The 25172-nt window shown below is 46.9% G+C and overlaps 1 protein-coding gene across 1 annotated transcript in view; it reads right to left on the bottom strand.

Moving 5' to 3' along the window:
• The window catches only part of LOC140347165 (noelin-like), a 49468-nt gene that overhangs the window by 19372 nt on the left and 4924 nt on the right, over positions 1-25172 (bottom strand). Inside the window, exons 2-4 of the mRNA XM_072433511.1 lie at positions 23767-23841; positions 22554-22715; positions 18954-19109 (exon numbers count right to left, since the gene is read on the bottom strand). Coding sequence (XP_072289612.1) covers positions 18954-19109; positions 22554-22715; positions 23767-23838 — 390 coding nt within the window. The 5' untranslated portion in view covers positions 23839-23841. The remainder of the gene's footprint in view (positions 1-18953; positions 19110-22553; positions 22716-23766; positions 23842-25172) is intronic.

The following is a 25172-nucleotide window of genomic DNA, read 5'->3' as shown; positions in this document are numbered from 1 at the left end:
CCTCTTTAGTGCTGCTTTAGTGCTGCTTTAGTCCCTCTTTAGTCGCTCTTTAGTCCCTCTTTAGTGCTGCTTTAGTGCTGCTTTAGTCCCTATTTAGTGCTGCTTTAGTCCCTCTTTAGTGCTGCTTTAGTCCCTCTTTAGTGCTGCTTTAGTGCTGCTTTAGTCCCTATTTAGTGCTGCTTTAGTCCCTCTTTAGTCCCTCTTTAGTGCTGCTTTAGTCCCTCTTTAGTGCTGCTTTAGTGCTGCTTTAGTCCCTCTTTAGTCCCTCTTTAGTCCCTCTTTAGTGCTGCTTTAGTCCCTCTTTAGTGCTGCTTTAGTGCTGCTTTAGTCCCTCTTTAGTGCTGCTTTAGTCCCTCTTTAGTCCTGCTTTAGTCCCTTTTTATTCCCTCTTTAGACCCTCTTTAGTCCCTCCTTAGTCCTGCTTTAGTCCCTCTTAAGTCCCTCTTTGGTCCCTCTTTAGTCCTGCTTTAGTCCCTCTTTAGTGCTGCTTTAGTCCCTCTTTAATCCTGCTTTGGTCCCTCTTTAGTGCTGCTTTAGTCCCTCTTTAGCTTGTGGTTTAGTCCCTCTTTAGTGCTGCTTTAGTACCTCTTTAGTGCCGCTTTAGTCCCTCTTTAGTGCCGCTTTAGTACCTCTTTAGTGCCGCTTTAGTCCCTCTTTAGTGCCGCTTTAGTCCCTCTTTGGTGCCGCTTTAGTCCCTCTTTAGTGCCGCTTTAGTCCCTCTTTAGTGCCGCTTTAGTCCCTCTTTAGTGCCGCTTTAGTCCCTCTTTAGTGCTGCTTTAGTCCCTCTTTTGTCCCTCTTTAGTGCTGCTTTAGTCCCTCTTTAGTCCCTCTTTAGTCCCTATTTAGTCCCGCTTTAGTCCCTCTTTAGTGCTGCTTTAGTCCCTCTTTAGTGCTGCTTTAGTCCCTCTTTAATCCTGCTTTGGTCCCTCTTTAGTGCTGCTTTAGTCCCTCTTTAGTGCTGGTTTAGTCCCTCTTTAGTGCTGCTTTAGTCCCTCTTTAGTGCTGCTTTAGTGCTGCTTTAGTCCCTCTTTAGTGCTGCTTTAGTCCCTCTTTAGTGCTGCTTTAGTCCCTCTTTAGTGCTGCTTTAGTCCCTCTTTAGTCCCTCCTTAGTCCCTCCTTAGTCCTGCTTTAGTCCCTCTTTATTCCCTCTTTAGTCCCTCCTTAGTCCTGCTTTAGTCACTCTTAAGTCCCTCTTTAGTCCCTCTTTAGTCCTGCTTTAGTCCCTCCTTAGTCCTGCTTTAGTCTCTCTTTAGTCCCTCTTTAGACCCTCTTTAGTCCCGCTTTGGTCCCTCTTTAGTGCTGCTTTAGTCCCTCTTTAGTGCTGGTTTAGTCCCTCTTTAGTGCTGCTTTAGTCCCTCTTTAGTGCTGCTTTAGTCCCTCCTTAGTCCCTCCTTAGTCCTGCTTTAGTCCCTCTTTAGTCCTGCTTTAGTCCTTCTTTAGACCCTCTTTAGTCCCTCTTTAGTCCCTCTTTAGTCCTGCTTTAGTCCCTCTTTAGTGCTGCTTTAGTCCCTCTTTAGTGCTGCTTTAGTCCCTCTTTAGTGCTGCTTTAGTCCCTCTTTAGTGCCGCTTTAGTACCTCTTTAGTCCTGCTTTGGTCCCTCTTTAGTGCTGCTTTAGTCCCTCTTTAGTGCTGGTTTAGTCCCTCTTTAGTGCTGCTTTAGTACCTCTTTAGTGCCGCTTTAGTCCCTCTTTAGTGCTGCTTTAGTCCCTCTTTAGTCCCTATTTAGTCCCTATTTAGTCCCGCTTTAGTCCCTCTTTAGTGCTGCTTTAGTCCCTCTTTAGTCCCTATTTAGTGCTGCTTTAGTCCCTCTTTAGTCCCTCTTTAGTGCTGCTTTAGTCCCTCTTTAGTGCTGCTTTAGTGCTGCTTTAGTCCCTCTTTAGTCGCTCTTTAGTCCCTCTTTAGTGCTGCTTTAGTGCTGCTTTAGTCCCTATTTAGTGCTGCTTTAGTCCCTCTTTAGTGCTGCTTTAGTCCCTCTTTAGTGCTGCTTTAGTGCTGCTTTAGTCCCTATTTAGTGCTGCTTTAGTCCCTCTTTAGTCCCTCTTTAGTGCTGCTTTAGTCCCTCTTTAGTGCTGCTTTAGTGCTGCTTTAGTCCCTCTTTAGTCCCTCTTTAGTCCCTCTTTAGTGCTGCTTTAGTCCCTCTTTAGTGCTGCTTTAGTGCTGCTTTAGTCCCTCTTTAGTGCTGCTTTAGTCCCTCTTTAGTCCCTCCTTAGTCCTGCTTTAGTCCCTTTTTATTCCCTCTTTAGTCCCTCTTTAGTCCCTCCTTAGTCCTGCTTTAGTCACTCTTAAGTCCCTCTTTGGTCCCTCTTTAGACCCTCTTTAGTCCCTCCTTAGTCCCTCCTTAGTCCTGCTTTAGTCCCTCTTAAGTCCCTCTTTAGTCCCTCTTTAGTCCTGCTTTAGTCCCTCTTTAGTGCTGCTTTAGTCCCTCTTTAATCCTGCTTTGGTCCCTCTTTAGTGCTGCTTTAGTCCCTCTTTAGTGCTGGTTTAGTCCCTCTTTAGTGCTGCTTTAGTACCTCTTTAGTGCCGCTTTAGTCCCTCTTTAGTGCCGCTTTAGTACCTCTTTAGTGCCGCTTTAGTCCCTCTTTAGTGCCGCTTTAGTCCCTCTTTGGTGCCGCTTTAGTCCCTCTTTAGTGCCGCTTTAGTCCCTCTTTAGTGCCGCTTTAGTCCCTCTTTAGTGCCGCTTTAGTCCCTCTTTAGTGCTGCTTTAGTCCCTCTTTAGTCCCTCTTTAGTGCTGCTTTAGTCCCTCTTTAGTCCCTCTTTAGTCCCTATTTAGTCCCGCTTTAGTCCCTCTTTAGTGCTGCTTTAGTCCCTCTTTAGTGCTGCTTTAGTCCCTCTTTAATCCTGCTTTGGTCCCTCTTTAGTGCTGCTTTAGTCCCTCTTTAGTGCTGGTTTAGTCCCTCTTTAGTGCTGCTTTAGTACCTCTTTAGTGCCGCTTTAGTCCCTCTTTAGTGCCGCTTTAGTCCCTCTTTAGTGCCGCTTTAGTCCCTATTTAGTGCTGCTTTAGTCCCTCTTTAGTCCCTCTTTAGTGCTGCTTTAGTCCCTCTTTAGTGCTGCTTTAGTGCTGCTTTAGTCCCTCTTTAGTGCTGCTTTAGTCCCTCTTTAGTGCTGCTTTAGTCCCTCTTTAGTGCTGCTTTAGTCCCTCTTTAGTCCCTCCTTAGTCCCTCCTTAGTCCTGCTTTAGTCCCTCTTTATTCCCTCTTTAGTCCCTCCTTAGTCCTGCTTTAGTCACTCTTAAGTCCCTCTTTAGTCCCTCTTTAGTCCTGCTTTAGTCCCTCCTTAGTCCTGCTTTAGTCTCTCTTTAGTCCCTCTTTAGACCCTCTTTAGTCCTGCTTTGGTCCCTCTTTAGTGCTGCTTTAGTCCCTCTTTAGTGCTGGTTTAGTCCCTCTTTAGTGCTGCTTTAGTCCCTCTTTAGTGCTGCTTTAGTCCCTCCTTAGTCCCTCCTTAGTCCTGCTTTAGTCCCTCTTTAGTCCTGCTTTAGTCCTTCTTTAGACCCTCTTTAGTCCCTCTTTAGTCCCTCTTTAGTCCTGCTTTAGTCCCTCTTTAGTGCTGCTTTAGTCCCTCTTTAGTGCTGCTTTAGTCCCTCTTTAGTGCTGCTTTAGTCCCTCTTTAGTGCCGCTTTAGTACCTCTTTAGTCCTGCTTTGGTCCCTCTTTAGTGCTGCTTTAGTCCCTCTTTAGTGCTGGTTTAGTCCCTCTTTAGTGCTGCTTTAGTACCTCTTTAGTGCCGCTTTAGTCCCTCTTTAGTGCTGCTTTAGTCCCTCTTTAGTGCCGCTTTAGTCCCTCTTTAGTGCCGCTTTAGTCCCTCTTTAGTGCTGCTTTAGTCCCTCTTTAGTACCTCTTTAGTGCTGCTTTAGTGCTGCTTTAGTCCCTCTTTAGTGCTGCTTTAGTCCCTCTTTAGTCCCTCTTTAGTGCTGCTTTAGTCCCTCTTTATTGCCGCTTTAGTCCCTCTTTAGTGCCGCTTTAGTCCCTTTTTAGTCCCTCTTTAGTGCTGCTTTAGTGCTGCTTTAGTCCCTCTTTAGTGCTGCTTTAGTCCCTCTTTAGTGCTGCTTTAGTCCCGCTTTAGTCCCTCTTTAGTCCCTATTTAGTCCCGCTTTAGTCCCTCTTTAGTGCTGCTTTAGTCCCTCTTTAGTCCCTATTTAGTGCTGCTTTAGTCCCTCTTTAGTCCCTCTTTAGTGCTGCTTTAGTCCCTCTTTAGTGCTGCTTTAGTCCCTCTTTAGTGCTGCTTTAGTGCTGCTTTAGTCCCTCTTTAGTCCCTCTTTAGTGCTGCTTTAGTCCCTCTTTAGTGCTGCTTTAGTGCTGCTTTAGTCCCTCTTTAGTGCTGCTTTAGTGCTGCTTTAGTCCCTCTTTAGTGCTGCTTTAGTCCCTCTTTAGTCCCTCCTTAGTCCTGCTTTAGTCACTCTTAAGTCCCTCTTTGGTCCCTCTTTAGACCCTCTTTAGTCCCTCCTTAGTCCTGCTTTAGTCCCTTTTTATTCCCTCTTTAGTCCCTCCTTAGTCCTGCTTTAGTCCCTCTTTAGTCCTGCTTTAGTCCCTCTTTAGTCCCTCTTTAGTCCCTCTTTAGTCCCTCTTTAGTCCTGCTTTAGTCCCTCTTTAGTCCCTCTTTAGTCCCTCTTTTGTCCCTCTTTTGTCCCTCTTTAGTCCTGCTTTAGTACCTCTTTAGTGCCGCTTTAGTCCCTCTTTAGTGCTGGTTTAGTCCCTCTTTAGTGCTGGTTTAGTCCCTCTTTAGTGCCGCTTTAGTACCTCTTTAGTGCTGCTTTAGTACCTCTTTAGTGCTGCTTTAGTCCCTCTTTAGTTCCGCTTTAGTCCCTCTTTAGTGCCGCTTTAGTCCCTCTTTAGTGTCGCTTTAGTCCCTCTTTAGTGCCGCTTTAGTCCCTCTTTAGTGCTGCTTTAGTCCCTCTTTAGTCCTGCTTTAGTCCTTCTTTAGACCCTCTTTAGTCCCTCTTTAGTCCCTCTTTAGTCCTGCTTTAGTCCCTCTTTAGTGCTGCTTTAGTCCCTCTTTAGTGCTGCTTTAGTCCCTCTTTAGTGCTGCTTTAGTCCCTCTTTAGTGCCGCTTTAGTACCTCTTTAGTCCTGCTTTGGTCCCTCTTTAGTGCTGCTTTAGTCCCTCTTTAGTGCTGGTTTAGTCCCTCTTTAGTGCTGCTTTAGTACCTCTTTAGTGCCGCTTTAGTCCCTCTTTAGTGCTGCTTTAGTCCCTCTTTAGTGCCGCTTTAGTCCCTCTTTAGTGCCGCTTTAGTCCCTCTTTAGTGCTGCTTTAGTCCCTCTTTAGTACCTCTTTAGTGCTGCTTTAGTGCTGCTTTAGTCCCTCTTTAGTGCTGCTTTAGTCCCTCTTTAGTCCCTCTTTAGTGCTGCTTTAGTCCCTCTTTATTGCCGCTTTAGTCCCTCTTTAGTGCCGCTTTAGTCCCTTTTTAGTCCCTCTTTAGTGCTGCTTTAGTGCTGCTTTAGTCCCTCTTTAGTCCCTCTTTAGTGCTGCTTTAGTCCCTCTTTAGTGCTGCTTTAGTCCCTCTTTAGTGCTGCTTTAGTCCCTCTTTAGTCCCTATTTAGTCCCGCTTTAGTCCCTCTTTAGTGCTGCTTTAGTCCCTCTTTAGTCCCTATTTAGTGCTGCTTTAGTCCCTCTTTAGTCCCTCTTTAGTGCTGCTTTAGTCCCTCTTTAGTGCTGCTTTAGTCCCTCTTTAGTCCCTCTTTAGTGCTGCTTTAGTCCCTCTTTAGTGCTGCTTTAGTGCTGCTTTAGTCCCTCTTTAGTGCTGCTTTAGTGCTGCTTTAGTCCCTCTTTAGTGCTGCTTTAGTCCCTCTTTAGTCCCTCCTTAGTCCTGCTTTAGTCACTCTTAAGTCCCTCTTTGGTCCCTCTTTAGACCCTCTTTAGTCCCTCCTTAGTCCTGCTTTAGTCCCTTTTTATTCCTGCTTTAGTCCCTCTTTAGTCCTGCTTTAGTCCCTCTTTAGTCCCTCTTTAGTCCCTCTTTAGTCCCTCTTTAGTCCTGCTTTAGTCCCTCTTTAGTCCCTCTTTAGTCCCTCTTTTGTCCCTCTTTAGTCCTGCTTTAGTACCTCTTTAGTGCCGGTTTAGTCCCTCTTTAGTGCTGGTTTAGTCCCTCTTTAGTGCTGGTTTAGTCCCTCTTTAGTGCCGCTTTAGTCCCTCTTTAGTCCCTCTTTAGTCCTGCTTTAGTCCCTCTTTAGTCCCTCTTTAGTCCCTCTTTAGTCCCTCTTTTGTCCCTCTTTAGTCCCTCTTTAGTCCCTCTTTTGTCCCTCTTTAGTCCTGCTTTAGTACCTCTTTAGTGCCGCTTTAGTACCTCTTTAGTGCCGCTTTAGTCCCTCTTTAGTGCTGGTTTAGTCCCTCTTTAGTGCCGCTTTAGTACCTCTTTAGTGCCGCTTTAGTCCCTCTTTAGTGCTGGTTTAGTCCCTCTTTAGTCCCTCTTTAGTCCCTCTTTTGTCCCTCTTTAGTCCTGCTTTAGTACCTCTTTAGTGCCGCTTTAGTACCTCTTTAGTGCCGCTTTAGTCCCTCTTTAGTGCTGGTTTAGTCCCTCTTTAGTGCCGCTTTAGTACCTCTTTAGTGCTGCTTTAGTCCCTCTTTAGTTCCGCTTTAGTCCCTCTTTAGTGCCGCTTTAGTCCCTCTTTAGTGTCGCTTTAGTCCCTCTTTAGTGCCGCTTTAGTCCCTCTTTAGTGCCGCTTTAGTCCCTCTTTAGTGCTGCTTTAGTCCCTCTTTAGTGCTGCTTTAGTGCTGCTTTAGTCCCTCTTTAGTGCTGCTTTAGTCCCTCTTTAGTCCCTCTTTAGTCCCGCTTTAGTCCATCTTTAGTGCTGCTTTAGTCCCTCTTTAGTCCCTCTTTAGTGCTGCTTTAGTCCCGCTTTAGTCCCTCTTTAGTGCCGCTTTAGTCCCTCTTTAGTGCCGCTTTAGTCCCTCTTTAGTGCTGCTTTAGTCCCTCTTTAGTGCCGCTTTAGTACCTCTTTAGTCCTGCTTTGGTCCCTCTTTAGTGCTGCTTTAGTCCCTCTTTAGTGCTGGTTTAGTCCCTCTTTAGTGCTGGTTTAGTCCCTCTTTAGTGCTGCTTTAGTACCTCTTTAGTGCCGCTTTAGTCCCTCTTTAGTGCTGGTTTAGTCCCTCTTTAGTGCCGCTTTAGTCCCTCTTTAGTGCCGCTTTAGTCCCTCTTTAGTGTCGCTTTAGTCCCTCTTTAGTGCCGCTTTAGTCCCTCTTTAGTGCCGCTTTAGTCCCTCTTTAGTGCCGCTTTAGTCCCTCTTTAGTGCCGCTTTAGTCCCTCTTTAGTGCTGCTTTAGTCCCTCTTTAGTCCCTCTTTAGTGCTGCTTTAGTCCCTCTTTAGTGCTGCTTTAGTGCTGCTTTAGTCCCTCTTTAGTGCTGCTTTAGTCCCTCTTTAGTCCCTCTTTAGTGCCGCTTTAGTCCCTCTTTAGTGCTGCTTTAGTCCCTCTTTAGTCCCTCTTTAGTGCTGCTTTAGTCCCTCTTTAGTCCCTCTTTAGTGCTGCTTTAGTCCCGCTTTAGTCCCTCTTTAGTGCCGCTTTAGTCCCTCTTTAGTGCCGCTTTAGTCCCTCTTTAGTGCCGCTTTAGTCCCTCTTTAGTGCTGCTTTAGTCCCTCTTTAGTCCCTCTTTAGTGCTGCTTTAGTGCTGCTTTAGTCCCTCTTTAGTGCCGCTTTAGTCCCTCTTTAGTCCCGCTTTAGTCCCTCTTTAGTGCCGCTTTAGTCCTTCTTTAGTCCCTCTTTAGTGCTGCTTTAGTCCCTCTTTAGTCCCTCTTTAGTCCCTCTTTAGTGCTGCTTTAGTGCTGCTTTAGTCCCTCTTTAGTGCTGCTTTAGTCCCTCTTTAGTGCTGCTTTAGTCCCTCTTTAGTCCCTCTTTAGTCCCTCTTTAGTCCCTCTTTAGTGCTGCTTTAGTGCTGCTTTAGTCCCTCTTTAGTGCTGCTTTAGTCCCTCTTTAGTCCCTCTTAGTCCCTCTTTAGTGCTGCTTTAGTCCCTCTTTAGTGCTGCTTTAGTCCCTCTTAAGTCCCTCTTTAGTCCCTCTTTAGTGCTGCTTTAGTCCCTCTTTAGTGCTGGTTTAGTCCCTCTTTAGTGCTGCTTTAGTACCTCTTTAGTGGCGCTTTAGTCCCTCTTTAGTGCTGGTTTAGTCCCTCTTTAGTGCCGCTTTAGTACCTCTTTAGTGCCGCTTTAGTACCTCTTTAGTGCTGCTTTAGTACCTCTTTAGTCCCTCTTTAGTGCTGCTTTAGTCCCTCTTTAGTCCCTCTTTAGTGCTGCTTTAGTCCCTCTTTAGTCCCTCTTTAGTCCCTCTTTAGTCCCTCTTTAGTGCTGCTTTAGTCCCTCTTTAGTCCCTCTTTAGTGCTGCTTTAGTGCTGCTTTAGTCCCTCTTTAGTGCTGCTTTAGTCCCTCTTTAGTGCTGCTTTAGTCCCTCTTTAGTCCCTCTTTAGTCCCTCTTTAGTCCCTCTTTAGTGCTGCTTTAGTCCCTCTTTAGTGCTGCTTTAGTGTTTCTTTAGTCCCTCTTTAGTGCTGCTTTAGTCCCTCTTTAGTGCTGCTTTAGTCCCTCTTTAGTGCTGCTTTAGTCCCTCTTTAGTGCTGCTTTAGTCCCTCTTTAGTCCCGCTTTAGTCCCTCTTTAGTGCTGCTTTAGTCCCTCTTTAGTGCTGCTTTAGTCCCTCTTTAGTCCCTCTTTAGTGCCGCTTTAGTCCCTCTTTAGTGCCGCTTTAGTCCCTCTTTAGTCCCTCTTTAGTCCCTCTTTAGTGCTGCTTTAGTCCCTCTTTAGTCCCTCTTTAGTGCTGCTTTAGTCCCTCTTTAGTGCTGCTTTAGTCCCTCTTTAGTCCCTCCTTAGTCCCTCCTTAGTCCTGCTTTAGTCCCTCTTTATTCCCTCTTTAGTCCCTCCTTAGTCCCTCTTAAGTCCCTCTTTAGACCCTCTTTAGTCCCTCCTTAGTCCCTCCTTAGTCCTGCTTTAGTCCCTCTTAAGTCCCTCTTTAGTCCCTCTTTAGTGCTGCTTTAGTCCCTCTTTAGTGCTGGTTTAGTCCCTCTTTAGTGCTGCTTTAGTACCTCTTTAGTGGCGCTTTAGTCCCTCTTTAGTGCTGGTTTAGTCCCTCTTTAGTGCCGCTTTAGTACCTCTTTAGTGCCGCTTTAGTACCTCTTTAGTGCTGCTTTAGTCCCTCTTTAGTCCCTCTTTAGTGCTGCTTTAGTCCCTCTTTAGTGCTGCTTTAGTCCCTCTTTAGTCCCTCTTTAGTCCCTCTTTAGTCCCTCTTTAGTGCTGCTTTAGTCCCTCTTTAGTGCTGCTTTAGTCCCTCTTTAGTCCCTCTTTAGTCCCTCTTTAGTCCCTCTTTAGTGCTGCTTTAGTCCCTCTTTAGTGCTGCTTTAGTGTTGCTTTAGTCCCTCTTTAGTGCTGCTTTAGTCCCTCTTTAGTGCTGCTTTAGTGCTGCTTTAGTCCCTCTTTAGTGCTGCTTTAGTCCCTCTTTAGTCCCGCTTTAGTCCCTCTTTAGTGCTGCTTTAGTCCCTCTTTAGTCCCTCTTTAGTGCTGCTTTAGTCCCTCTTTAGTCCCTCTTTAGTCCCTCTTTAGTCCCTCTTTAGTGCTGCTTTAGTCCCTCTTTAGTGCTGCTTTAGTGTTGCTTTAGTCCCTCTTTAGTGCTGCTTTAGTCCCTCTTTAGTGCTGCTTTAGTGCTGCTTTAGTCCCTCTTTAGTGCTGCTTTAGTCCCTCTTTAGTGCCGCTTTAGTCCCTCTTTAGTGCCGCTTTAGTCCCTCTTTAGTCCCTCTTTAGTGCTGCTTTAGTCCCTCTTTAGTCCCTCTTAGTCCCTCTTTAGTGCCGCTTTAGTCCCTCTTTAGTGCTGCTTTAGTCCCTCTTTAGTCCCTCTTTAGTCCCTCTTTAGTCCCTCTTTAGTCCCTCTTTAGTGCTGCTTTAGTCCCTCTTTAGTCCCTCTTTAGTGCTGCTTTAGTGCTGCTTTAGTCCCTCTTTAGTGCTGCTTTAGTCCCTCTTTAGTGCTGCTTTAGTCCCTCTTTAGTCCCTCTTTAGTCCCTCTTTAGTCCCTCTTTAGTGCTGCTTTAGTCCCTCTTTAGTGCTGCTTTAGTGTTGCTTTAGTCCCTCTTTAGTGCTGCTTTAGTCCCTACTTAGTCCCTCCTTAGTCCTGCTTTAGTCCCTCTTTAGTCCTGCTTTAGTCCCTCCTTAGTCCTGCTTTAGTCCCTCTTTAGTCCTTCTTTAGTCCTGCTTTAGTCCTTCTTTAGACCCTCTTTAGTCCCTCTTTTGTCCCGCTTTAGTCCCTCTTTAGTGCTGCTTTAGTCCCTCTTTAGTGCTGCTTTAGTCCCTCTTTAGTGCTGCTTTAGTCCCTCTTTAGTGCCGCTTTAGTACCTCTTTAGTCCTGCTTTGGTCCCTCTTTAGTGCTGCTTTAGTCCCTCTTTAGTGCTGCTTTAGTACCTCTTTAGTGCCGCTTTAGTCCCTCTTTAGTGCTGCTTTAGTCCCTCTTTAGTGCCGCTTTAGTCCCTCTTTAGTGCCGCTTTAGTCCCTCTTTAGTGCTGGTTTAGTCCCTCTTTAGTGCCGCTTTAGTACCTCTTTAGTGCTGCTTTAGTACCTCTTTAGTGCTGCTTTAGTCCCTCTTTAGTTCCGCTTTAGTCCCTCTTTAGTGCCGCTTTAGTCCCTCTTTAGTGTCGCTTTAGTCCCTCTTTAGTGCCGCTTTAGTCCCTCTTTAGTGCTGCTTTAGTCCCTCTTTAGTGCTGCTTTAGTGCTGCTTTAGTCCCTCTTTAGTGCTTCTTTAGTCCCTCTTTAGTCCCTCTTTAGTCCCGCTTTAGTCCATCTTTAGTGCTGCTTTAGTCCCTCTTTAGTCCCTCTTTAGTGCTGCTTTAGTCCCGCTTTAGTCCCTCTTTAGTGCCGCTTTAGTCCCTCTTTAGTGCCGCTTTAGTCCCTCTTTAGTGCTGCTTTAGTCCCTCTTTAGTGCCGCTTTAGTACCTCTTTAGTCCTGCTTTGGTCCCTCTTTAGTGCTGCTTTAGTCCCTCTTTAGTGCTGGTTTAGTCCCTCTTTAGTGCTGGTTTAGTCCCTCTTTAGTGCTGCTTTAGTACCTCTTTAGTGCCGCTTTAGTCCCTCTTTAGTGCTGGTTTAGTCCCTCTTTAGTGCCGCTTTAGTCCCTCTTTAGTGCTGCTTTAGTCCCTCTTTAGTGTCGCTTTAGTCCCTCTTTAGTGTCGCTTTAGTCCCTCTTTAGTGCCGCTTTAGTCCCTCTTTAGTGCCGCTTTAGTCCCTCTTTAGTGCCGCTTTAGTCCCTCTTTAGTGCCGCTTTAGTCCCTCTTTAGTGCTGCTTTAGTCCCTCTTTAGTCCCTCTTTAGTGCTGCTTTAGTCCCTCTTTAGTGCTGCTTTAGTGCTGCTTTAGTCCCTCTTTAGTGCTGCTTTAGTCCCTCTTTAGTCCCTCTTTAGTCCCGCTTTAGTCCATCTTTAGTGCTGCTTTAGTCCCTCTTTAGTCCCTCTTTAGTGCTGCTTTAGTCCCTCTTTAGTCCCTCTTTAGTGCTGCTTTAGTCCCGCTTTAGTCCCTCTTTAGTGCCGCTTTAGTCCCTCTTTAGTGCCGCTTTAGTCCCTCTTTAGTGCCGCTTTAGTCCCTCTTTAGTGCTGCTTTAGTCCCTCTTTAGTCCCTCTTTAGTGCTGCTTTAGTGCTGCTTTAGTCCCTCTTTAGTGCCGCTTTAGTCCCTCTTTAGTCCCGCTTTAGTCCCTCTTTAGTGCCGCTTTAGTCCTTCTTTAGTCCCTCTTTAGTGCTGCTTTAGTCCCTCTTTAGTCCCTCTTTAGTCCCTCTTTAGTGCTGCTTTAGTGCTGCTTTAGTCCCTCTTTAGTGCTGCTTTAGTCCCTCTTTAGTGCTGCTTTAGTCCCTCTTTAGTCCCTCTTTAGTCCCTCTTTAGTGCTGCTTTAGTCCCTCTTTAGTCCCTCTTAGTCCCTCTTTAGTGCTGCTTTAGTCCCTCTTTAGTGCTGCTTTAGTCCCTCTTAAGTCCCTCTTTAGTCCCTCTTTAGTGCTGCTTTAGTCCCTCTTTAGTGCTGGTTTAGTCCCTCTTTAGTGCTGCTTTAGTCCCTCTTTAGTGCCGCTTTAGTACCTCTTTAGTGCCGCTTTAGTACCTCTTTAGTGCTGCTTTAGTACCTCTTTAGTCCCTCTTTAGTGCTGCTTTAGTCCCTCTTTAGTGCTGCTTTAGTCCCTCTTTAGTCCCTCTTTAGTCCCTCTTTAGTCCCTCTTTAGTGCTGCTTTAGTCCCTCTTTAGTCCCTCTTTAGTGCTGCTTTAGTGCTGCTTTAGTCCCTCTTTAGTGCTGCTTTAGTCCCTCTTTAGTGCTGCTTTAGTCCCTCTTTAGTCCCTCTTTAGTCCCTCTTTAGTGCTGCTTTAGTCCCTCTTTAGTGCTGCTTTAGTGTTTCTTTAGTCCCTCTTTAGTGCTGCTTTAGTCCCTCTTTAGTGCTGCTTTAGTCCCTCTTTAGTGCTGCTTTAGTCCCTCTTTAGTGCTGCTTTAGTCCCTCTTTAGTGCTGCTTTAGTCCCTCTTTAGTCCCTCTTTAGTGCCGCTTTAGTCCCTCTTTAGTGCCGCTTTAGTCCCTCTTTAGTCCCTCTTTAGTCCCTCTTTAGTGCTGCTTTAGTCCCTCTTTAGTCCCTCTTTAGTGCTGCTTTAGTCCCTCTTTAGTGCTGCTTTAGTCCCTCTTTAGTCCCTCCTTAGTCCCTCCTTAGTCCTGCTTTAGTCCCTCTTTATTCCCTCTTTAGTCCCTCCTTAGTCCCTCTTAAGTCCCTCTTTAGACCCTCTTTAGTCCCTCCTTAGTCCCTCCTTAGTCCCTCCTTAGTCCTGCTTTAGTCCCTCTTAAGTCCCTCTTTAGTCCCTCTTTAGTGCTGCTTTAGTCCCTCTTTAGTGCTGGTTTAGTCCCTCTTTAGTGCTGCTTTAGTACCTCTTTAGTGGCGCTTTAGTCCCTCTTTAGTGCTGGTTTAGTCCCTCTTTAGTGCCGCTTTAGTACCTCTTTAGTGCCGCTTTAGTACCTCTTTAGTGCTGCTTTAGTCCCTCTTTAGTCCCTCTTTAGTGCTGCTTTAGTCCCTCTTTAGTGCTGCTTTAGTCCCTCTTTAGTCCTTCTTTAGTCCCTCTTTAGTCCCTCTTTAGTGCTGCTTTAGTCCCTCTTTAGTGCTGCTTTAGTCCCTCTTTAGTCCCTCTTTAGTCCCTCTTTAGTCCCTCTTTAGTGCTGCTTTAGTGTTGCTTTAGTCCCTCTTTAGTGCTGCTTTAGTCCCTCTTTAGTGCTGCTTTAGTGCTGCTTTAGTCCCTCTTTAGTGCTGCTTTAGTCCCTCTTTAGTGCTGCTTTAGTCCCTCTTTAGTCCCGCTTTAGTCCCTCTTTAGTGCTGCTTTAGTCCCTCTTTAGTCCCTCTTTAGTGCTGCTTTAGTCCCTCTTTAGTCCCTCTTTAGTGCCGCTTTAGTCCCTCTTTAGTGCCGCTTTAGTCCCTCTTTAGTCCCTCTTTAGTGCTGCTTTAGTCCCTCTTTAGTCCCTCTTAGTCCCTCTTTAGTGCCGCTTTAGTCCCTCTTTAGTGCTGCTTTAGTCCCTCTTTAGTCCCTCTTTAGTCCCTCTTTAGTCCCTCTTTAGTCCCTCTTTAGTGCTGCTTTAGTCCCTCTTTAGTCCCTCTTTAGTGCTGCTTTAGTGCTGCTTTAGTCCCTCTTTAGTGCTGCTTTAGTCCCTCTTTAGTGCTGCTTTAGTCCCTCTTTAGTCCCTCTTTAGTCCCTCTTTAGTGCTGCTTTAGTCCCTCTTTAGTGCTGCTTTAGTGTTGCTTTAGTCCCTCTTTAGTGCTGCTTTAGTCCCTCCTTAGTCCTGCTTTAGTCCCTCTTTAGTCCTTCTTTAGTCCTGCTTTAGTCCTTCTTTAGACCCTCTTTAGTCCCTCTTTTGTCCCTCTTTAGTCCTGCTTTAGTCCCTCTTTAGTGCTGCTTTAGTCCCTCTTTAGTGCTGCTTTAGTCCCTCCTTAGTCCTGCTTTAGTCCCTCTTTAGTCCTTCTTTAGTCCTGCTTTAGTCCTTCTTTAGACCCTCTTTAGTCCCTCTTTTGTCCCTCTTTAGTCCTGCTTTAGTCCCTCTTTAGTCCTGCTTTAGTCCCTCCTTAGTCCTGCTTTAGTCCCTCTTTAGTCCTTCTTTAGTCCTGCTTTAGTCCTTCTTTAGACCCTCTTTAGTCCCTCTTTTGTCCCTCTTTAGTCCTGCTTTAGTCCCTCTTTAGTGCTGCTTTAGTCCCTCTTTAGTGCTGCTTTAGTCCCTCTTTAGTGCTGCTTTAGTCCCTCTTTAGTGCCGCTTTAGTACCTCTTTAGTCCTGCTTTGGTCCCTCTTTAGTGCTGCTTTAGTCCCTCTTTAGTGCTGCTTTAGTACCTCTTTAGTGCCGCTTTAGTCCCTCTTTAGTGCTGCTTTAGTCCCTCTTTAGTGCCGCTTTAGTCCCTCTTTAGTGCCGCTTTAGTCCCTCTTTAGTGCTGCTTTAGTCCCTCTTTAGTCCCTCTTTAGTGCTGCTTTAGTCCCTCTTTAGTGCTGCTTTAGTCCCTCTTTAGTCCCTCTTTAGTGCTGCTTTAGTCCCTCTTTATTGCCGCTTTAGTCCCTCTTTAGTGCCGCTTTAGTCCCTCTTTAGTGCCGCTTTAGTCCCTTTTTAGTCCCTCTTTAGTGCTGCTTTAGTGCTGCTTTAGTCCCTCTTTAGTGCTGCTTTAGTCCCTCTTTAGTGCTGCTTTAGTCCCTCTTTAGTCCCTATTTAGTCCCGCTTTAGTCCCTCTTTAGTGCTGCTTTAGTCCCTCTTTAGTCCCTATTTAGTGCTGCTTTAGTCCCTCTTTAGTCCCTCTTTAGTGCTGCTTTAGTCCCTCTTTAGTGCTGCTTTAGTCCCTCTTTAGTCCCTCTTTAGTGCTGCTTTAGTCCCTCTTTAGTGCTGCTTTAGTCCCTCTTTAGTGCTGCTTTAGTGCTGCTTTAGTCCCTCTTTAGTGCTGCTTTAGTCCCTCTTTAGTCCCTCCTTAGTCCTGCTTTAGTCCCTTTTTATTCCCTCTTTAGTCCCTCCTTAGTCCTGCTTTAGTCACTCTTAAGTCCCTCTTTGGTCCCTCTTTAGTCCCTCCTTAGTCCTGCATTAGTCCCTTTTTATTCCCTCTTTAGTCCCTCCTTAGTCCTGCTTTAGTCCCTCTTTAGTCCTGCTTTAGTCCCTCTTTAGTCCCTCTTTAGTCCCTCTTTAGTCCTGCTTTAGTCCCTCTTTAGTCCCTCTTTAGTCCCTCTTTAGTCCCTCTTTTGTCCCTCTTTAGTCCTGCTTTAGTACCTCTTTAGTGCCGCTTTAGTCCCTCTTTAGTGCTGGTTTAGTCCCTCTTTAGTCCCGCTTTAGTCCCTCTTTAGTGCTGCTTTAGTCCCTCTTTAGTCCCTCTTTAGTGCCGCTTTAGTCCCTCTTTAGTGCTGCTTTAGTACCTCTTTAGTCCCTCTTTAGTGCTGCTTTAGTGCTGCTTTAGTCCCTCTTTAGTGCTGCTTTAGTCCCTCTTTAGTGCCCTCTTTAGTGCTGTTTTAGTCCCTCTTTAGTGCTGTTTTAGTCCCTCTTTAGTGCTGCTTTAGTCCCTCTTTAGTGCTGCTTTAGTCCCTCTTTAGTGCCGCTTTAGTCCATCTTTAGTGCCGCTTTAGTCCATCTTTAGTGCCGCTTTAGTCCATCTTTAGTGCCGCTTTAGTCCCTCTTTAGTCCCTCTTTAGTCCCTCTTTAGTGCCGCTTTAGTCCCTCTTTAGTGCTGCTTTAGTCCCTCTTTAGTGCTGCTTTAGTCCCTCTTTAGTGCTGCTTTAGTCCCTCTTTAGTGCTGCTTTAGTCCCTCTTTAGTGCTGCTTTAGTCCCTCTTTAGTGCTGCTTTAGTCCCTCTTTAGTGCTGCTTTAGTCCCTCTTTAGTGCTGCTTTAGTCCCTCTTTAGTGCTGCTTTAGTCCCTCTTTAGTGCTGCTTTAGTCCCTCTTTAGTGCTGCTTTAGTCCCTCTTTAGTGCTGTTTTAGTCCCTCTTTAGTGCTGCTTTAGTCCCTCTTTAGTCCCTCTTTAGTGCCGCTTTAGTCCCTCTTTAGTGCTGTTTTAGTCCCTCTTTAGTGCTGCTTTAGTCCCTCTTTAGTGCTGCTTTAGTCCCTCTTTAGTGCTGCTTTAGTCCCTTTTTAGTGCTGTTTTAGTCCCTCTTTAGTGCTGCTTTAGTCCCTCTTTAGTGCTGCTTTAGTCCCTCTTTAGTGCTGTTTTAGTCCCTCTTTAGTGCTGTTTTAGTCCCTCTTTAGTGCTGCTTTAGTCCCTCTTTAGTGCTGCTTTAGTCCCTCTTTAGTGCTGTTTTAGTCCCTCTTTAGTGCTGTTTTAGTCCCTCTTTAGTGCTGCTTTAGTCCCTCTTTAGTGCTGCTTTAGTCCCTCTTTAGTGCTGTTTTAGTCCCTCTTTAGTGCTGTTTTAGTCCCTCTTTAGTGCTGCTTTAGTCCCTCTTTAGTGCTGCTTTAGTCCCTCTTTAGTGCTGCTTTAGTCCCTCTTTAGTGCTGTTTTAGTCCCTCTTTAGTGCTGCTTTAGTCCCTCTTTAGTGCTGCTTTAGTCCCTCTTTAGTGCTGCTTTAGTCCCTCTTTAGTGCTGCTTTAGTCCCTCTTTAGTGCTGCTTTAGTCCCTCTTTAGTGCTGCTTTAGTCCCTCTTTAGTGCTGCTTTAGTCCCTCTTTAGTGCTGCTTTAGTCCCTCTTTAGTGCCGCTTTAGTACCTCTTTAGTCCTGCTTTGGTCCCTCTTTAGTGCTGCTTTAGTCCCTCTTTAGTGCTGCTTTAGTACCTCTTTAGTGCCGCTTTAGTCCCTCTTTAGTGCTGCTTTAGTCCCTCTTTAGTGCCGCTTTAGTCCCTCTTTAGTGCCGCTTTAGTCCCTCTTTAGTGCTGCTTTAGTCCCTCTTTAGTCCCTCTTTAGTGCTGCTTTAGTCCCTCTTTAGTGCTGCTTTAGTCCCTCTTTAGTCCCTCTTTAGTGCTGCTTTAGTCCCTCTTTATTGCCGCTTTAGTCCCTCTTTAGTGCCGCTTTAGTCCCTCTTTAGTGCCGCTTTAGTCCCTTTTTAGTCCCTCTTTAGTGCTGCTTTAGTGCTGCTTTAGTCCCTCTTTAGTGCTGCTTTAGTCCCTCTTTAGTGCTGCTTTAGTCCCTCTTTAGTCCCTATTTAGTCCCGCTTTAGTCCCTCTTTAGTGCTGCTTTAGTCCCTCTTTAGTCCCTATTTAGTGCTGCTTTAGTCCCTCTTTAGTCCCTCTTTAGTGCTGCTTTAGTCCCTCTTTAGTGCTGCTTTAGTCCCTCTTTAGTCCCTCTTTAGTGCTGCTTTAGTCCCTCTTTAGTGCTGCTTTAGTCCCTCTTTAGTGCTGCTTTAGTGCTGCTTTAGTCCCTCTTTAGTGCTGCTTTAGTCCCTCTTTAGTCCCTCCTTAGTCCTGCTTTAGTCCCTTTTTATTCCCTCTTTAGTCCCTCCTTAGTCCTGCTTTAGTCACTCTTAAGTCCCTCTTTGGTCCCTCTTTAGTCCCTCCTTAGTCCTGCATTAGTCCCTTTTTATTCCCTCTTTAGTCCCTCCTTAGTCCTGCTTTAGTCCCTCTTTAGTCCTGCTTTAGTCCCTCTTTAGTCCCTCTTTAGTCCCTCTTTAGTCCTGCTTTAGTCCCTCTTTAGTCCCTCTTTAGTCCCTCTTTAGTCCCTCTTTTGTCCCTCTTTAGTCCTGCTTTAGTACCTCTTTAGTGCCGCTTTAGTCCCTCTTTAGTGCTGGTTTAGTCCCTCTTTAGTCCCGCTTTAGTCCCTCTTTAGTGCTGCTTTAGTCCCTCTTTAGTCCCTCTTTAGTGCCGCTTTAGTCCCTCTTTAGTGCTGCTTTAGTACCTCTTTAGTCCCTCTTTAGTGCTGCTTTAGTGCTGCTTTAGTCCCTCTTTAGTGCTGCTTTAGTCCCTCTTTAGTGCCCTCTTTAGTGCTGTTTTAGTCCCTCTTTAGTGCTGTTTTAGTCCCTCTTTAGTGCTGCTTTAGTCCCTCTTTAGTGCTGCTTTAGTCCCTCTTTAGTGCCGCTTTAGTCCATCTTTAGTGCCGCTTTAGTCCATCTTTAGTGCCGCTTTAGTCCCTCTTTAGTCCCTCTTTAGTCCCTCTTTAGTGCTGCTTTAGTCCCTCTTTAGTGCTGCTTTAGTCCCTCTTTAGTGCTGCTTTAGTCCCTCTTTAGTGCTGCTTTAGTCCCTCTTTAGTGCTGCTTTAGTCCCTCTTTAGTGCTGTTTTAGTCCCTCTTTAGTGCTGCTTTAGTCCCTCTTTAGTGCTGCTTTAGTCCCTCTTTAGTGCTGCTTTAGTCCCTCTTTAGTGCTGCTTTAGTCCCTCTTTAGTGCTGCTTTAGTCCCTCTTTAGTGCTGCTTTAGTCCCTCTTTAGTGCTGTTTTAGTCCCTCTTTAGTGCTGCTTTAGTCCCTCTTTAGTCCCTCTTTAGTGCTGCTTTAGTCCCTCTTTAGTGCTGTTTTAGTCCCTCTTTAGTGCTGCTTTAGTCCCTCTTTAGTGCTGCTTTAGTCCCTCTTTAGTGCTGCTTTAGTCCCTTTTTAGTGCTGTTTTAGTCCCTCTTTAGTGCTGCTTTAGTCCCTCTTTAGTGCTGCTTTAGTCCCTCTTTAGTGCTGTTTTAGTCCCTCTTTAGTGCTGTTTTAGTCCCTCTTTAGTGCTGCTTTAGTCCCTCTTTAGTGCTGCTTTAGTCCCTCTTTAGTGCTGTTTTAGTCCCTCTTTAGTGCTGTTTTAGTCCCTCTTTAGTGCTGCTTTAGTCCCTCTTTAGTGCTGCTTTAGTCCCTCTTTAGTGCTGTTTTAGTCCCTCTTTAGTGCTGTTTTAGTCCCTCTTTAGTGCTGCTTTAGTCCCTCTTTAGTGCTGCTTTAGTCCCTCTTTAGTGCTGCTTTAGTCCCTCTTTAGTGCTGTTTTAGTCCCTCTTTAGTGCTGCTTTAGTCCCTCTTTAGTGCTGCTTTAGTCCCTCTTTAGTGCTGCTTTAGTCCCTCTTTAGTGCTGCTTTAGTCCCTCTTTAGTGCTGCTTTAGTCCCTCTTTAGTGCTGCTTTAGTCCCTCTTTAGTGCTGCTTTAGTCCCTCTTTAGTGCTGTTTTAGTACCTTGTATTGCCGGGCGGAGCTGCTCTCGTGTCCCTCTTGGACCTGGTTGAATCTCGTCTCCATCGTCTTCAGTTGCGTCTCCATCTGCTCCACAAACTGAAGCTCAGAGTGAGTCCTGAGGCTCAGGGCCGAGATGGAGGACGACAGGTTCTGCACCTGCACAACAAAGATCATTGATGGAGGACGACAGGTTCTGCACCTGGACAACAAAGATCATTGATGGAGGACGACAGGTTCTGCACCTGGACAACAAAGATCATTGATGGAGGACGACAGGTTCTGCACCTGGACAACAAAGATCATTGATGGAGGACGACAGGTTCTGCACCTGGACAACAAAGATCATTGATGGAGGACGACAGGTTCTGCACCTGGACAACAAAGATCATTGATGGAGGACGACAGGTTCTGCACCTGCACAACAAAGATCATTGATGGAGGACGACAGGTTCTGCACCTGCACAACAAAGATCATTGATGGAGGACGACAGGTTCTGCACCTGGACAACAAAGATCATTGATGGCGGACGACAGGTTCTGCACCTGGACAACAAAGATCATTGATGGAGGACGACAGGTTCTGCACCTGGACAACAAAGATCATTGATGGAGGACGACAGGTTCTGCACCTGGACAACAAAGATCATTGATGGAGGACGACAGGTTCTGCACCTGCACAACAAAGATCATTGATGGAGGACGACAGGTTCTGCACCTGGACAACAAAGATCATTGATGGAGGACGACAGGTTCTGCACCTGGACAACAAAGATCATTGATGGAGGACGACAGGTTCTGCACCTGGACAACAAAGATCATTGATGGAGGACGACAGGTTCTGCACCTGGACAACAAAGATCATTGATGGAGGACGACAGGTTCTGCACCTGGACAACAAAGATCATTGATGGAGGACGACAGGTTCTGCACCTGGACAACAAAGATCATTGATGGAGGACGACAGGTTCTGCACCTGCACAACAAAGATCATTGATGGAGGACGACAGGTTCTGCACCTGGACAACAAAGATCATTGATGGAGGACGACAGGTTCTGCACCTGGACAACAAAGATCATTGATGGAGGACGACAGGTTCTGCACCTGGACAACAAAGATCATTGATGGAGGACGACAGGTTCTGCACCTGGACAACAAAGATCATTGATGGAGGACGACAGGTTCTGCACCTGGACAACAAAGATCATTGATGGAGGACGACAGGTTCTGCACCTGCACAACAAAGATCATTGATGGAGGACGACAGGTTCTGCACCTGCACAACAAAGATCATTGATGGAGGACGACAGGTTCTGCACCTGGACAACAAAGATCATTGATGGCGGACGACAGGTTCTGCACCTGGACAACAAAGATCATTGATGGAGGACGACAGGTTCTGCACCTGGACAACAAAGATCATTGATGGAGGACGACAGGTTCTGCACCTGGACAACAAAGATCATTGATGGAGGACGACAGGTTCTGCACCTGCACAACAAAGATCATTGATGGAGGACGACAGGTTCTGCACCTGGACAACAAAGATCATTGATGGAGGACGACAGGTTCTGCACCTGGACAACAAAGATCATTGATGGAGGACGACAGGTTCTGCACCTGGACAACAAAGATCATTGATGGAGGACGACAGGTTCTGCACCTGGACAACAAAGATCATTGATGGAGGACGACAGGTTCTGCACCTGGACAACAAAGATCATTGATGGAGGACGACAGGTTCTGCACCTGGACAACAAAGATCATTGATGGAGGACGACAGGTTCTGCACCTGCACAACAAAGATCATTGATGGAGGACGACAGGTTCTGCACCTGGACAACAAAGATCATTGATGGAGGACGACAGGTTCTGCACCTGGACAACAAAGATCATTGATGGAGGACGACAGGTTCTGCACCTGGACAACAAAGATCATTGATGGAGGACGACAGGTTCTGCACCTGCACAACAAAGATCATTGATGGAGGACGACAGGTTCTGCACCTGGACAACAAAGATCATTGATGGAGGACGACAGGTTCTGCACCTGGACAACAAAGATCATTGATGGAGGACGACAGGTTCTGCACCTGGACAACAAAGATCATTGATGGAGGACGACAGGTTCTGCACCTGGACAACAAAGATCATTGATGGAGGACGACAGGTTCTGCACCTGCACAACAAAGATCATTGATGGAGGACGACAGGTTCTGCACCTGGACAACAAAGATCATTGATGGAGGACGACAGGTTCTGCACCTGGACAACAAAGATCATTGATGGAGGACGACAGGTTCTGCACCTGGACAACAAAGATCATTGATGGAGGACGACAGGTTCTGCACCTGCACAACAAAGATCATTGATGGAGGACGACAGGTTCTGCACCTGGACAACAAAGATCATTGATGGAGGACGACAGGTTCTGCACCTGCACAACAAAGATCATTGATGGAGGACGACAGGTTCTGCACCTGGACAACAAAGATCATTGATGGAGGACGACAGGTTCTGCACCTGCACAACAAAGATCATTGATGGAGGACGACAGGTTCTGCACCTGGACAACAAAGATCATTGATGGAGGACGACAGGTTCTGCACCTGGACAACAAAGATCATTGATGGAGGACGACAGGTTCTGCACCTGGACAACAAAGATCATTGATGGAGGACGACAGGTTCTGCACCTGGACAACAAAGATCATTGATGGAGGACGACAGGTTCTGCACCTGGACAACAAAGATCATTGATGGAGGACGACAGGTTCTGCACCTGGACAACAAAGATCATTGATGGAGGACGACAGGTTCTGCACCTGCACAACAAAGATCATTGATGGAGGACGACAGGTTCTGCACCTGGACAACAAAGATCATTGATGGAGGACGACAGGTTCTGCACCTGGACAACAAAGATCATTGATGGAGGACGACAGGTTCTGCACCTGGACAACAAAGATCATTGATGGAGGACGACAGGTTCTGCACCTGCACAACAAAGATCATTGATGGAGGACGACAGGTTCTGCACCTGCACAACAAAGATCATTGATGGAGGACGACAGGTTCTGCACCTGGACAACAAAGATCATTGATGGAGGACGACAGGTTCTGCACCTGGACAACAAAGATCATTGATGGAGGACGACAGGTTCTGCACCTGCACAACAAAGATCATTGATGGAGGACGACAGGTTCTGCACCTGCACAACAAAGATCATTGATGGAGGACGACAGGTTCTGCACCTGCACAACAAAGATCATTCACACTCTGGACTCTTTGAACGTGTGACTGAATCAAGAAACAGACAGTTCAGAGGTCAGAGGTCAGAGGTCACCAAGAGGAAACAAGTCTCCACTTGAGTCTGGCGGGAATGTAACACTTGTGTACCAACAACAACAACAACAACAACAACCACAACAACAACAAGTCTACAAACGGGATCAACCTAATCAAACAGCTCCTCCTACTGGACAAACAGCTGTGTTGTAGTTCTCACCTCGTCCAGCAGGGGTGTGTGTGGTCCAGCAGGAGTGTGTGTGGTCCAGCAGGAGTGTGTGTGGTCCAGCAGGAGTGTGTGTTGTAGTTCTCACTTTGTCCAGCAGGAGGCGCAGCTGGCGGCTCCGTGCGTCTCGGTTGCACATGTTCTGTTGCGGGGCCACCACGGTGCAGACACAGCGGCCCTCAGGATCCTGAGCCGAGCTGTAAACCTGCCACGGGTCGTCACGGAGCGACGAGGGCGCCGAGGGGCCCACCTGACACACACACACAACACACAACTCAACACACATGATACACACACACAACACAACACACCTGACACACACACACAACACACAACTCAACACACATGATACACACACACAACACAACACACATGATACACACACACAACACACATGATACACACACAACACACAACTCAACACACATGATACACACACACAACACAACACACATGATACACACACACAACACACATGATACACACACAACACACAACTCAACACACATGATACACACACACAACACAACACACCTGACACACACACACAACACACAACTCAACACACATGATACACACACACAACACAACACACATGATACACACACACAACACACATGATACACACACAACACACAACTCAACACACATGATACACACACACAACACAACACACATGATACACACACACAACACACATGATACACACACAACACACATGATACACACACAACACACATGATACACACACAAGAGACATGTGAACACACACACACACACAACACACATGATACACACACACAACACACATGATACACACACAACACACATGATACACACACAAGAGACATGTGAACACACACACACACACAACACAACACACATGATACACACACACACACACACAACACAACACACATGATACACAATGTATCTATAATAGTTAATGTAACGGGTGAGTTAGTAGATGGTAGTTAGTTAGTTAGTTAGTAGTTAGTAGTTAGTTGTTAGTAGTTAGTAGTTAGTAGTTAGTAGTTAGTAGTTAGTTAGTAGTTAGTTAGTAGTTAGTTAGTAGTTAGTTAGTAGTTAGTTAGTTAGTTAGTTAATAGTTAGTTAGTTAGTAGTTAGTTAGTAGTTAGTTAGTAGTTAGTTAGTAGTTAGTTAGTAGTTAGTTAGTTAGTTAGTAGTTAGTTAGTAGTTCGTTAGTAGTTAGTTAGCAGTTAGTTGGTAGTTAGTTAGTAGTTAGTTAGTAGTTCGTTAGTAGTTAGTTAGCAGTTAGTTAGTAGTTAGTTAGTAGTTACCAGAGTGAGCTGAGCGGTGAGCAGCAGCAGAGCCAACCATGATCCACTCACTGTGTCCTCACTGTCCATCATGAACTGAAGAAGACACATCATCATCAACACTTTATCCTTCCATGTTCTCTTCTCCAGGAGGAGGGAGGAGTCTGGGGAGGAGGGAGGAGTCTGGGGAGGAGGGAGGAGTCTGGGGAGGAGTCTGGGGAGGAGGGAGGAGTCTGGGGAGGAGGGAGGAGTCTGGGGAGGAGTCTGGGGAGGAGGGAGGAGTCTGGGGAGGAGGGAGGAGTCTGGGGAGGAGGGAGGAGTCTGGGGAGGAGGGAGGAGTCTGGGGAGGAGTCTGGGGAGGAGGGAGGAGTCTGGGGAGGAGGGAGGAGTCTGGGGAGGAGGGAGGAGTCTGGGGAGGAGGGAGGAGTCTGGGGAGGAGGGAGGAGTCTGGGGAGGAGTCTGGGGAGGAGGGAGGAGTCTGGGGAGGAGGGAGGAGTCTGGGGAGGAGGGAGGAGTCTGGGGAGGAGGGAGGAGTCTGGGGAGGAGGGAGGAGTCTGGGGAGGAGGGAGGAGTTTGAGGAGGAGTTTGAGGAGGAGTTTGAGGAGGAGTTTGAGGAGGAGTTTGAGGAGGAGTTTGAGGAGGAGTTTGAGGAGGCCCTGGAGGAGGACTATTGGTCGGCCCCAAAGAAATTGTCAAAGCGTCCGGCGCCTCAGGAGGAGGGAGCAGAGACTGAGGACTCAGAGGGACGCGTCCATCACCCGAGCTGAAGTGACTGAGGTTGTTGGCTCCTCAGTGGCTCCTCAGTGGCTCCTCAGTGGCTCCTCAGTGGCTCCTCAGCGGCTCCTCAGTGGCTCCTCAGTGGCTCCTCAGCAGCTCCTCAGTGGCTCCTCAGTGGCTCCTCAGTGGCTCCTCAGCGGCTCCTCAGTGGCTCCTCAGTGGCTCCTCAGCAGCTCCTCAGTGGCTCCTCAGTGGCTCCTCAGTGGCTCCTCAGCGGCTCCTCAGTGGCTCCTCAGTGGCTCCTCAGTGGCTCCTCAGTGGCTCCTCAGCAGCTCCTCAGTGGCTCCTCAGTGGCTCCTCAGTGGCTCCTCAGTGGCTCCTCAGCGGCTCCTCAGTGGCTCCGGGATGAGATCCTGAGGACCTAAAGTCTCTGGATGTTGTGAGACTGTCTCTGACACGTCTCTGCAACAGGGCGTGGCGGTCGGGGACAGTGTCTCTGGCAGACCGGGGTGGTGGTCCCTCTGTTCCAGAAGGGGGACCAGAGGGTGTGTCCCACCGACAGAGGACCACACTCCTCAGCCTCCCATAAGGTCTATTCCAGGTCCTGGAGGAGAATCTGACCCATAGAACCTCAGATTCAGGAGGAGCAGGTTTAGGTCCTGGTGGTGCAACACTGGAACAGCTCTAGACTCTCCACCAGGGGGCGCCAG

This window comes from Eucyclogobius newberryi, unplaced genomic scaffold, assembly GCF_026437365.1.
Source record: "Eucyclogobius newberryi isolate DKJ021-1_F unplaced genomic scaffold, fEucNew1.0.hap1 SCAF_6, whole genome shotgun sequence".
Classification (NCBI taxonomy): domain Eukaryota; kingdom Metazoa; phylum Chordata; class Actinopteri; order Gobiiformes; family Gobiidae; genus Eucyclogobius; species Eucyclogobius newberryi.
Note: the sequence above shows the minus strand (reverse complement) of the source record. Positions and strands in the feature narration are given on the sequence as shown.